At 32.8% G+C, this 14359-nt stretch overlaps 1 protein-coding gene across 12 annotated transcripts in view; it reads right to left on the minus strand.

Annotated features, from left to right (window-relative positions):
- The window catches only part of MYO9A (myosin IXA), a 274357-nt gene that overhangs the window by 78870 nt on the left and 181128 nt on the right, over window positions 1-14359 (minus strand). For all 12 annotated transcript variants that reach the window (XM_074296171.1, XM_074296170.1, XM_074296173.1 and 9 more), the window contains 2 exons: window positions 9832-9951; window positions 1373-1448 (listed from right to left, as the gene is read on the minus strand). In XM_074296171.1, the coding sequence (XP_074152272.1) occupies window positions 1373-1448; window positions 9832-9951 (196 nt within the window). The remainder of the gene's footprint in view (window positions 1-1372; window positions 1449-9831; window positions 9952-14359) is intronic.

The raw sequence follows: 14359 nt of genomic DNA on the forward strand, positions 1-14359 counted from the left end.
TAAAATAAAGGAGTTAAACTAAATGATTTAAAATATTCTATGTAGTTTTAAATATAATTACTGAATAATTTTACTCCTAAGTATTAGGGATAGTAGAGCTTTTATTAAAAATAAAAAGAACAGAGTGAAACATAAGCAAGACAATTATATAATTCTAAGGGTAAACAAAATTGTTTTGAGTACCATGAGCTAGGATTTTTCTTTTCTTCAACTGTTAAAGCTGAATAATAATTTGGATGTTTTTACTTCGATATAGATACAATTTATTATATTAATTCAATATAGCAATGAAAGAGAAGTTTCTACATTATTAGTAAACCTTAATAGCTAAATTTTAATAACAGAGATGATCACTATAATACTTAAGACTTTAGTTGTTAAGATGTTTAATGTTTAGTGCTAATATATAAACTTATTGGAAGGTCATCTAAAATGAAAAGGTTTTTTGCCCTTCAAGTGGCTCAAACATTCAAAAACTATTCACCTGAAAGCTGAATGGGTTTACTTCTAAAATTCTGAAAAATGATTATGTTGACTTCTCAGCTCTTGTCTCAAGGAAGTTATTTAAATAATTCTGAGGTTAAGTTTTGGTTTTCCAGATTTGTTTTCCAGATGCAAAGAAAAATGTTCAGGGTAGCTTGTTTAAATTGAGCCACATTATTATAGACCAAATTTTCTATTAAAAAAATTCCAAAAGATTACCCTTGGCCTTCAAATTTTACAAAGATTAAAAAAAGAACTTAACAAATGGCAGGGAATCAAATAAGCATCTATATAATGCCAACTAGGTGTTCAGGGCTTTAAGCATAGTATGTAAAATTTTATGTGCAAATATTTCTTTATGTCATGTAAAGCAGGATTTGAAAATATATAGCACACTCATTGTAAAAGTTCAAAATGCCTTGGTACTTAGAACCTGACAATTCCTTTTCTTGAGAATAATCTATTAGCTTTAGTTATTCCCATTTCATTTATGAAAGCTATCCGAAATGATAAAAGGTAAGATTTGTGGAAAAAAACAAACAAACCAGGCAATTTAAGTACCTAGTGTTTTTTTTTTTGGACAGAATTACAACTATTTAAATATTAAGTTGTCTCCATTTGCTGTTGCTACCCAGTCCTATCTAACTCTCCATCACTCCATTGATATTTTCTTGGCAAAAATACTGGAGTAGTTTGCCATTTCCTTCTCCAGCTTATTTTCCTGAGAAGGAAACTGAGGCAAACAATTTCACACACAGATACTTAAGTTTCTGAAGCTGGATTTGAACTCAGGAAAATTAATGTTCATGATTTCAGGTCAGGCATTTTGTTCCACCCCTCTACACCTGGATCATTTCTGTGTTTTCTAAAGGTAACAAAAAATCCTTACCGTTGGCTTTTCTCATTAAGAGTGTTCACGCCTTGAAGATCAGAAAGAGGTGTTCTGGGGCTTTTCCTAGTTATATCTAGCATGTCAAAATAGAAATGTTCAAAATGTTACTCATGTGAAAAAAATCTCAAATGCATAAAATAATTCTGTTAACTACAAGTCAAATAAAAGAAAATTTACTACTTAATATCCCAAAATGGACATTAATCTTTACGTCACTATATTTGTATTTGTAGGAAATCTTGTCATACCATGTTACCTTTATATCTTTTTCACTTTTTAAAGGCTTACCATGATTTTAAAGGTCATATCCTCCTTCTAATCATAAGACAAAGAAGTAATGATTTTACAAAAAAGCCAGGTGCCAATTTTTATAGCATTCAAAAAATCTGTATAAAATTTATATAAAATTTAAAAACTTTTTCATTATTTTACTTTTCATCCTTTCTTTCATTTTCTTCCAGTGTTCAAAATGGATATTAGTAACAAATAAACAGCTTTAATATTATGAATCTTGTTTAGCATGGTTGAGGAACACTATTTTGATTAGTCATGTTGAAAGTTGCTATATGTTTACATAGATTATTAATTTTCAAAGAATGTAATATAATAAAGATAACTGATAAACATAAATGCCTAATCATGTGCAAGGCATGTGCTAAGCACTTGGGATACAAAGAAGAGAAAGATAGTCCCTGCCTTCAAGGAATTGTTTGCTTTGTCTCTCTAATGAGAGAGACAATAAATATCAACATATGAGCAATTCTCCAAGTTACATACAGAATAAACAGGGGAAAAAAACCTCATAAAGTGAAGATAATAGAATTAATAGGAATTGGAAAGAACTTCCTATGGAAGATGGGAATTTATTTAGGTACTTAAAGGAAGCTAGGGAAGACAATAAGCAGAAAAAAAGGAGGGAGAGTATTCCAGGCAGGAGGGACATTCAGAAAAAATGTCTGGAGCAAAGGAGTATCTAGTTTGTGTAATTATCTGGAGGCTTGTGTCAGGTTTCTGAAGAAAGAGTTGTGGGGAATAGGGAGTAAGAAGGCTGGAAAAGTAGAAGGGCCCTGAAATACCAAGTAGAGCAGACTATGGGGGCATGAGGAAAGGGAGAGAGCTGAGGCAGTCAGACCCACTCGCAGACTATTCTTACAATACTCTAGAGTATGAGGTGATGAAGGCCTAGACCTGACTGGGGGCAGTATCAAAGGAGACAAAGTGGCATGGCAAAGAGATGTTACCAAAGTGAAACAGGCAGTCCTTGGTAATAGCTTGAATGCTAGATTCCTGACAACTATAGATTAGTTTCAGGTAATGTTAATAGTGCATACAGAGAGAGTGATCCTATGGGAAACTGAAAACCCAGAAATGTAGTACTGGAGATGAAAATGTAGAAATGGGAGTTGTTCTGGAGTTGCCCAAAAAATAGACTACAGCTCTAAGGGACAGAATACATAGAGAAAAGAGTAGAAGGTTGAGCACTGAGCTTTAGAGAACCTACATCATGAGGAGGAGAGAAAGATGCGTCCCCTTCTATGTGAAACCTTTCCTGATCCCCATAGTTGTTAGTATTCTCTGCCTCTTGTTTATATAAAGCTTGTATCTGCTTATCTGCATTTGTCATATATCACTATTGGTGACAGGGAACCATCAGAACATCACTACCTAGTCTTCTAAGTTTCTTGTATATTTTGTACTCTTCAAAAATGTTTTCTAAGTTCCTTTTGGCAGTGTTATCTGTAGCTCAGTGAATCATTAGAATCACAAATTTTTACTTAGAAATGATCTGAGTTGTATCCTAGTTCATTCCAGACCTGAAAAGGAATTCTCTCTACACCATGCCTAACAAGCCATCACCCTGCCTTCAGCTTGAAAACTTCTAATATCAAGAATGTGATGTAGTTTGACTTAAGTAGTATGTGTGGTGGTCTCAGGCAGGTTACTGAGTGTTTCTCTCCTTCCCATGTGTACCATGGGCATATAATGATTTATATTCTCATTCATGTTTTCTTCCTTCTCTTCCCTCTGTCTCTTTCCTTTCCTCCCTCTCCCTCCCACCCCAATTTTTGTGGGCCAGGGTGGATAAAAGGCTTCTATTAAGTATAGGAGTAATCAGAAGTCTGTTTATTTCTCTTTTCACCCCCTCCCATTTTCTCTGCTGGGACTTGATGAATATATCTTTCTTAGGTTAAGGCAGGTTCTGCTGGGCTAAATTGGCAAGTATAGATTATGATCCACTAAAATATTTATGGAAATAATTGTGAGCTTTATTTCCTTATATATCTTTATATATTATATAAATATAATACTATAAAATATTAGATATTTTTCTTATATAATAGTCATTTTTAGACAGTCTGGAATGTGTTATTGACCAAAGAATTAGAGTTCATGTGCTGGATTCCCATTCCATTATTTTTCTCTTTTCCTTCACTGAACTATTTTTTGAGCAAAACTGTGTTGTTAGTACATTCTGTGGTATTCAACTTTGCAAGTTTGCTAAGATTTAGAGCAAAAGATAACAAAAGCTTTGCATTTTAACAGATGGAATAGAATCAATAGCTGATGAAAACTGAAGGAGAAGTTACATTCTTTCATCAGGCACAACAACATGACTCTTCATGCTACCGAAGTGAAGCTCCAGTTACAATATTATGGCTCTAAAAAGGAAAACACTTCAGATCATATAGTCAGACATCCTTATTTTTCAAGTGAGGAAATTGAGGATTAGGGAGATTAAGTGACTTTCTGAAGGCCATACAAGTGGTAGGCACCTGAGACAGCATTTGATTTGACTTTGGGGCCAATGCTCAGTCTTCTCTGAGCAAGGAACAGCTCTGGTTCACTGTCTATGGGTGATTTGAAATCATTCCATTTAACATCTTAATTTTTTCATTAGCACCTCTTCCAGTGCCATCTACCTTCTCTTATTAATTTGGGTTTTTGTTGTTTGGTAAAACAGAATGGGTTTAATGAAGGAGTAAAGAGCCTTAAATCTAGAAAGTACCCAAGTGAAAGAGGCAACTTAAAGAGATTCAGTTAATTATGTTCTTTCAACAGAACTTTTGTCCCACTTGATTCAACTAAAATACTCTGGGTTTGCTAATTTACAATACTGGTAACAGCTCCAAGTTGAAAACTAACAAGTTAACACAGTCTATTAGTTACAGAATAATCAGAGTTTAAAAAAAAAAAAATTTAGCCTGTATATGGTTATTTTTTTCTTTTTCTTTTTTTTTGTTTATTTTTTCCAAAGTAATTTTTCTGTATGGCAGGAGATTATTGCTCAAGGTTGGGAGTCAAATAGTGGTTCACAAAATAGAGTTTCCTTGAGTATAACACATATTTAATCCCACACAATTACTGCCTTACTACAGCTAAAGAAAGCAAAAAGGAAAAAAATAATAATAATAAGAGAAAGCAAAAAAGACCTCATACAAAACAGCTAAATACCAAAAGATAGCAAAATCTGTTTAAAAAAAAGTTTCCTTAAAATAATTTTAAAATTTACAAAAGTAAAGAAAGAATAAAAATTGATCTGGGCACTAAGGGATGCACTGGGGCAACTCCCAACAATGTAGGGATAAAACAACTGAGGTATGCTAGAACTGATGAAGCTACAATGGGTAAAGAAAATTTCTGTCCACTCATTAAGTCATATTCCATCAGTTTAGGCTTTTGTCTAAACGAAGGCTAGTTTCTCATGATAAGAGCTGCTATCTTGGGTTTGGCATTTGATATTCCATGCTATCAATTTGGTCCGCTGGAGCCAAATTTACCTCAGGTACTCTGTTTAGATCCCACAAGATTCTTTAGTGAGCAGTGATATTTTTTAAGCAGAGCTGATTCTGGTTCAATTCAGCTTGTAAAAATGGCTAAACCTTACCACTTTGGCCTGGAGTAATAGCATGGCTTTATCTATTCTTTTTTCATGTCCTTTCGTCTTAGAAGCCTTAGAAATCTGACCTGCTTGTTGGGGAAGATCTAAGAAAAGTTAAGCACCACTTACTTTGCATCCAAGTCATTTTCATTAGATTCTTTACTGGTTATTTTAGAAGTGGGTCCATAGAACTAAAAACTTTATATAAAGACTGGTGAATTTATTTGAGATAGTATGAAGATATTAGCTGTCCCAGCTGCAAATCTCAAGATGCATTGTAAATTTTAGCTCATGGAGAGTCAAATGAAGAATGACCCCACTGCTCCCCCATTTCTGAATATGGTTACCTGCATCTTTTTCATAATCCTTTTAGAAAAAACTGTCCATTTAGTGAGTCATGATGCTTCAAGAACTCCCCAATCTTTTTCTTATGGAAACCAAAGCAACCATTAAAGAGAGGGGAGGATGATCAATAAGGGATCATCTAGTCCATCTTCATTCTCTCTCTACATACTACCCCAAGGAGGACAGGAACACTACTTTTAGGTAAGAGGTGATTTTAGTCTGCTCAGACCCTGAGTCAAAACTACAAGAAGAATCGAGCAGGTAAGTAAGTCATTATGTATAAAACTATTGGACTCTGCTTCTGCAATGAGACCAGCTGGAAAGAAATTTCAGGCTTCTGCTTGCAGTTCATTTCAGGAAGTATCAAAACTGATTCAGGGCAGCCACAGTCTAATCTTTCTGCTGACTAGAACCCTAACCTTTCTCACTTCTAAGAACCAAGGTCCTTAAAAAAATAAAATAAAATAAAATCAACTATTTTTTTCTCAAGTCCTTCTCAAATCTTCCTTAATCACTCCTCCTTCAGATTCAGTTCTTTTCTTTCTTCCTTTAACTCCAGTCCTTTTTTTTTTTTTTTAAACTAACATAGCAGGATAGTAACTGAAATTTAGGTTTCTTAATAAAGAGTGAAATCTGAATCTCACTAGATAACAGAATGAGATCTGATTCAGGATCTTTTGCTTGGCCCAACTGAGTACCTTTATTTAAATAATTTTGATTTCTTTGAGAATAGACATTTTCATATAGAGAAGAAAAGACAAAAAAGAATACTTATGCAGAAGAAAATTTTCTTCAGTATCTAATTCTATTACATGAGCTTTTCCTTAGTCCCCAACTAAATCACCTCTACTATCTTTAACCAAATCTCCTCCTCTACCCTCCCCCCTCCCCCCCAGTCGTCTCCAACACTCTGAAAGCCAATAAGGTCCAGAACTATCCAGCTTCAACATCCACTTTCTGTTTCTTGTATGAACTACTTCAAGCAATATCTTAACCTACTATGAAGATGACTTCCTGAGCCTTTATCAAATAAATTACTGCCTCATTGCCAGGTTCTAAAGGGAGGGTTTTGAACAGTTTAATCATCTGCTTCCCTCTGGCTGCTGATTCATTGCTCACTGGATACCACACTCTTAATTTCTCTATTTTAGTGATTCTCAACTGGATGCTACCATGTATAGAGCAGCTAGGTGATGTGGTGGATAGAGTGGAGTCAGGAAGACTCAAGCTTAAATGGAGTGACAAGAGTCAACCATGACTGAAAACAATTGAATAACAACAATGCTGCTGTGCATATAAGCTCCATTTACCATCCCTTTTGTCTAGCTCTTAGCTTTTTTGGTTGCATGTTTGAAATTCTATCAAAGCCATGGTGCAAAGATAGAACTGTTCATCTCTGTTGCTTCTACATCCCACCAAAAAGAAAATTCTTCAAAACAGAAAGAGTAGAAAAACATTAATAAGAGGCAGCTAAAGTCAAATAGAAGGAAGAAGACCATGAAAGATCTCATTTTAAATAATCTCATCTCTTTAGGTCTAGATAACATACATTTCAGGGTATTGAAAAAAATCTCAGTTGTAATTGTGGGGCCAGTCAGTAGTGAGTGATGAAGAGTTAAAGTGACTTGTCAAAAGTCGCACAGCTGGTGTCTCTGAAGCAGGAATTGAACCCAGCTCTTCTGAATTTTAAATCCACTAAATATACTATGTAAGTTGTGCTGGCTCATTATTTCTATGAAAAGGAAATGAAGTTATTTTGTCATGATTTGTTTTAAGTCAGTTCATTTGATGTCCTAGGTAATGAGTTCTTTCTTTTTTTGAATATTTTCAAGTTACTTGTTTAATTATACACTCTAAAATTTATAAGAAAATAACAAACTTACTTAGAATGTGTAATTTCCAGAATCCAATTTTTTCCACTTCCCTCACATCCCCAGATTAAATATAATATTTGCCCATTAGTCTTTTGACAGCTCTGTCATTATCCATTATTTTCAAGGTTCCTGATTGGCCCAAGAAACAAAACTGAGACTTTTTTTCAATAGTCTAGAATATATGCTAACTAGACCCAGAGAAGAGAAGATCTACAGTTAACACAGGCTAAAAAACACACATGGAAGGTATAAAAATGAACTATTCTTTTTAACACCTGAATTCCTAATTATGCTTATTTATACAAAAAGCAGATTCCACATTTCTAGGTTTTAGAAACACAGCTTTCCCACTTCCTTTTCAAAATTTCCAAATATATGAAATAGAATAATGTTAGTAATTTGATACAATGTCACAGATTTAAAAAAAAATTTTAAAAGGCATGACCAAGCAATACTTTAATAGTATGCAATGTACATATTAAACAGTTTGAAAGCTACTCTATGTTGCTGATTTTAATTTTAAGTATATTTCAAACTATAAAATTAAAGTCAATCTGGGATTATTTGTTTAAAAGGCAAAATGGTAATAAATTATATAAAATAACAAAAAAGCTTCACTTAAGTTTTATTATTTTGGAATCCTGTGTTTCATGAGGCTAGGGTGTATATAAACACACATATGATATACACAGATACACATATGCTCCCTTTCCTTCTCTCCCTAGTTTAGTATTGAACATATGCCTTCCAGGTAGGTTCTACTGTCTATATAATGAGATCTAGTTGGGATCCTGAGGCCCTATGTCATAAAGCAGACAATTAGCTGATAATCTAATTCTAGGGAACTCTTATCTAAGTGGGAAAAAAAATAATAAATAAAGTGGAGCCTTTATATTTAAAATGAAGTTTCATAGGATGTTAGAATTTGATTCATTAACATAAATGGAAAAATTCAGTATGAAAAATAGCGAATGTAAATGCCTAAAAACTGTTGATACAGTTTAATAATAGAAATGCTGCTAATACTGAGAAATTATGTGCTGGATTATTTAAATGAAAATAAAATACTTACCTTGACAATTAAAGAATGAAAAAATAAAACCTGTGACAATCATTTAAAAATATGTCATAAAGAACAATAATTGGCACATTTATAAGAGAATTTCACATAATTTATTAGACTTCAACTACTATAATAATACTTTGTCAAGATGCTTACCTTGATATAATTGATTTTTTACAGAATAAAATAAACAGAAAGACAAAATTTTTTTTTTAAGTTTCTGAAGAGACTCACTATCTTTCTCAACTACTTGGATACTGATATTATAAAATTCTTTCATGTGAGGTGTACATTTTGAACATAGTATTTAAAACAATGAATTTTATAATTAGGAAATTAATGCTCTTATTATTTTAAAAAATATTCAGAAAACTAGGGAGATGATAGCATAATTTCTTCACCATGTAGAAAGTACAAAGAGATACTGGGAACACAGCTAATTCTTCATATCAGGCAATGACTGGTACACACCTTTAATTTTCAGGGTAGAAGGAATTTGGTAATATAGATAAATAGACAAGAATCTAATTTTCAGTCAAAATGAGTTCATCAAGTAAAAAAGAAAGCAACTGAAATGGTCACCAGGGGCATTTCTCCACATCCATATTAAAAATAAAAGAGCATTGGATGTTTAACTGAGACAACTAAAGTAATTTTGACATTTTTCCTTGAAAGAAAACATTGTGGCTGGCATGCAATTAATTTCAGTAGAATTCTAATTAGTTTTCACCATATTATTTTTAGGCCAATCAAATTGTGATTCTATTTGTCATAAAAATGCAAAATAGCAATGTTGCTATTCTGAAAATGGCTAATTTGGCCAGTAAAATAGCTCAGGTAAAATAATATGAAGAATTTTCATTTCTTATTTTTGTAAAAACAAGAATAATCCAGCAGTATAAAAAATATTAATGACACATTGGTCTTCTACTTGGAAACTAATCTGGAAACAGCCATTCAAGGATTAACATGAAGTATAATGAATAAGAAAAAGATTAGAGACAAATAGGGGAATACCAAAAAACAAACAAACAAACAACAACAACAACAACAAAAAAAAAAAAAACAAAAAAAAAAAACAGAGATTCAAAAAATCTGTTCCATATCCATATCCATGCTGGTAATTCCTCAAGAAAGACCTGAAATCATTTTACATTAGTGTTTTGAAATTGTTGGGGGAGGGGAGCTGCCTATCTGTAGAACCTTCTGCCCTATGCTTGTGCAGAATGCTCCTGGTTTTCATTTCTTGATGTTTGCATGCTGTTAGAGAAGAAACTGGAATTGGGAGCCTTACTGTACTTCTCCTCCTTGCATCTCTGAAGAATCTCTAAGCTCCTCTGATGAACTGGGTGATGGAGAAAGCTAAAACTATCCACACTTTTCAAAACCGCACATGGTACTGCATCATCATTCCCTTAGGGAGCAAAAGAAAAAAAAAGGAAAGAAGAAAGAAACATTACACAAGCCCACACCAAGAAAGAGTTAAGTCCAATGCTGCCAACCATTTGAGGAGCTTACAGTAGGTCACTTGTTGGAGAAATTATGTGAATAAATAATAGTATTTCTATTTTCAGAAATTACACAAATGTGTTCACAGGAATCAGAAGTCCTTTTTGTTTACCATATTGGTACAGGCATTGTCTTCCCATTAAGTGATGATATAATTAATAAAAATATAACTCCAAAGTAAAATTTGTATCATTACATATCATTCTGTTATAAAAAACAAATGAAAAATATCCCCTGCTTTTATTAACCATTTGATGTGAATGTGCACATGGTTGGCAGCACTGTAAGAAATGTTTGCTAGATCCCAAAGAGAAATATAATCTAATTTACCAAAAGTTTAATAGCTTGGCCATAAATCCCATGGTTAATATACATTTATGATAAATCACATGGTAAGTAAAGTGCAATTGCCCTAGGACAGTAAAGAAACATAGAAGAGAAAGCAAAGGATGTATAACAGCTATATTTGATATGTGTATATATACACACAAATATATGTATGTGTGTGTATGTATACACACACACACACACACACACACACACACACACACACACACACACACACAGGGATAGCCTAAACTAGTAATTTATACCATTTCTATCAAAAGTTGGATAGAAAATAAAGTGAGATAGGAATATTAGCTGGAGAAGAAGTGCTATTAATGTCCATTAAGGATTGGATTACAGTTTGATTCACCAAACCTCAATTTGAACCATTCAAGAAGCATGTTATTCAAGCCAATAGGAAAGAATATAACAACAAGAGGAGATTTTATTTAGTCAATGTAATTCAACAAACATGTATTATGTGCCTACTACTTGCCAGGCACACTAATATTAACAAGAGCTTAATTTTGAGATGTGGGCAGAGGTAAAGAAGTTATCATGGGGTGCTTTTAAGAGAACACCTTTTGGAATTGGACATAGTAAAAGGTTACATTAAGGAGACCTGTCTTTTTAACAACCAAATTCCAAAATCTTAACAATGAATATAAATACAACAAAAAGCCAATTTTAAGAACATATATACTGTAGTTTCTTCAGGTACTTAATGCAAGCACTAATAGGAAATGAAGAAAATACAAAGAATTCATCATTGGAAGTGTGATCAATAAATTAAGTTAACATAATTAAGTTAAACACTTAATAATGACCTCTGGAAATTTAAAGAAGCTGGTTTTCCAAGTATATCAGAATGATTCTTTTATTATTTTTACATTTCCAGAGATGCAGCATCAGTATTTGGTTAAGGAAGAACATGCTCTAGAAAAGGAAGAACTAGGAAGTCAAATAACATGATCACATTGATGGCAGAATACAATCAGAAATGGCCAAGCACAAGGAAGCTTTGAAGGAATTTTTTAAAAAGAGCTTTTATACAGAAAAGTAGTAGCTTCATCCCATTAAACACTATTTCTTCTTATTCCATTTGAGAAAACAGTAACAAATTGAAAATTACATTTAAAGGTTTCATTTATCAGGGTATTTGCTATACCAGATTGCCAATGATATATTAAGAAATTCTTGGACTGAGGTGGAACACAATACAAGGTATCTAATTCCCTCAAGAAAAACACGGCATTGATTTGATGGGGAGAGAGTTAGGCATCACATTATCAGGGAAATAAATTGAAAGACAACAAATGGATTCTAATCCAACGATATACTGTCTGCAATCAAGCAGAGTGTCTAATACCTGTGACTTGAGCTCTTTCAATTGTTCTAAACAATTGAAATTGTCTGTTGACATGAGAATTTGTTTAGCTTGGAGTCAAGTTTGCATATTACATATATCAGGTTGCTTTTATGCAAATATTTTCAAAAATAAGATTTTAGAGGGGCAAGTAGGTGGCGAAGTAGATAAGAGTACCAGCCCTGAAGTCAGGAGAACCTGAGTTCAAATCTGGCCTCGAATATTTAACACCTCCTAGCTGTGTGACTCTGGGCAAGTCACTTAACACTGATTGCCTTAGCAAAAAAAAAAAAAAAAAAAAAGTTAATATATATAGATACACATATATGTAAACTCTGTATTTAAAAAATAAACCAGAATTTTACTAATATTTATTTACTTTTAAGATCCCAAATAAAGAGATTAATTTATTGTATTATCTGCTATCATTATTTTCTATACCTTCTGATAAACTATAGTAGTGTCATTTGTATATAAGATAATTTAGCAAATGTGTTTTACATTTAAAAATTTTTTAATTTCCTTAATATTTACGTTATTTTTATTTATTTATGGGAATGATAACTCCCTCAACTTTATTTGCTCCAATTTTGTAAGTAAAATTTAGGGCTTTAGTGTGGTTGTGAGGGTCACTGGTCAGTAAAAAGCACTAATATCTTTGGCTAAAGAACACATTTCTACTTAAGAGATAAATTAAGTACAGGGAGCTCCTGGTTGAGGAAACTTCTACTACCCAAGAAATTCCCACCTATTCCGAAACTCATTGTCTTAGTGAGTAGTCAACATCTTGATGTAAGTGACTTTGAGGGCACACAGTAGTTTAAGTATCTGGCTACCATGCCATAAGATAGCTCTGAATAACTGTGGCTATTTTTTCTTTATCTGATTCATCCTTATCTCTTTTACCACAATCACAGAACAACATTTTATCATTCTACTCTCATTCAAGCAAGCTGAATCACTGATTCAATAAGAAGTTATATTCAGCCAAATAGTTCAGTCACTAAATTGGCCAAAAAAGATTCTCCACTCTAGATGTTGGCTATTTTTTTCTCCCTAGAAATGATTTGATTAGGATTTGACCAATCTTAATCCTGTCAGTGGAAGCCAGAGTGAATTCAGTCATCTCTTTTTGGTGTCATGCACAGCTTATACTATGTTGGATGCTTTACTATATATGATAAAGAATTTCTTTTCAAAAATACTAGTGAAGTGAAACTTTTCATATATAGAAATTCAAAACTAATGAATGAGTTGTTACCTAAAAGTTTATCTGTAAGCTAGTTATCCTGGAAGTTACAAAAGGCTTTCCCACAAAAACAAATTTTTAAAAATAATGGTTGAGTTCTTTTTAACAAAAATCTTCAATGTAGCTAACTTGACCTATTAATGGTCCAAGTGGTAGTTAGAATCACTGAACTTGTTAGATTTGAAAGGATTTTTAGAAATCATCTAATTCAATTTTTTCTTTCTACATGTGAAGAAAGAGAGAACCAAGGGCAGCTGAGTAACTTGTGTGGTAAAGCCAGTATTGGAATCCAAGTCAGCTGACTCTTAAGCCAGTGGAAACAGGAAGTCTTACAAATCAGAAAAGAGTAAGAGAATAGCTTTTCCCAGTATTCAAGGCCAACTTCGGACAACATATTTACAATTATATGTAAATAATACATAATAATTAATGTATTAATTAATTACATTAATTGGCAATGGATTAAGTTAATCTTTGAGAAACTTTCATTTCCTTTTACTCTATTCAGATCTCTGAGGACTCTTTTCAAGGTCCTTCAATACTGGTGCAGATCTTTATTCAAGTCTTTGCAATCCTCTTGCTAAACAATGCTTTAATCGTATTCTTCAAATAAAATCTCTTGTTTTTTCAGTGTAAGACATTTAAAATGTCATCACAACTATTTTATATCAATGTGAATGACAATACTCAACTCTCAAAGTGAAACTCAAAGGGTACTTCAACCCAAATTTAATTCTGAATAGTAGAATTTTCCACAATGTTAACAAAATGAAAGGGAAAAATTCATGAATCACTAGGAAATTTTTTTTTTCCCCCGGGAGGGGAGGGAACATGCAAAGGCAATCATACTTGCCTAGAAGAGCTTTTAAGAAGATACAGAAAAATTAGACTCTTTTAAATTCTTATTCTAATTCTGAACATAAATAGCTAAATCAAGTTTTTCTTTCAGAAAAAAAAAATTCATTTTATACCTAGGAGGCATTTAAATGTTAAATTGAATTAAAGATTTAGAAGTTAAAGAAAAATTTTAATAGGCATTAGAAAACAGAGCTAGAGGGATCTCAGAAACACTTGGTCCAATCCACTTCTTTTAAAAACAGGGAAAAAAAAGTTGAGTACAAGACAGTAAGAGGATGACAATCCAAATTGCCTGAATCCAAAGTCAATGGAGTGTTCTTTCACTCTATCATAATACTACACTGAAGTATTGTGAGACAATTTGGCTTGAGACAATAAGCCTGATTAGGCTTTACTGAAAGTGATTCTGTTATCTTTAGGAACTGTTTTATACACATCAGCATATTAGCCATGTCTAGTAAAGGGTGCCAGCCACAGGGTGCAGGTATACTACTATTTTTATTTTATTATCAC

The sequence above is a fragment of the Sminthopsis crassicaudata genome, chromosome 2, assembly GCF_048593235.1.
Source record: "Sminthopsis crassicaudata isolate SCR6 chromosome 2, ASM4859323v1, whole genome shotgun sequence".
Taxonomy (NCBI): Eukaryota; Metazoa; Chordata; class Mammalia; order Dasyuromorphia; family Dasyuridae; genus Sminthopsis; species Sminthopsis crassicaudata.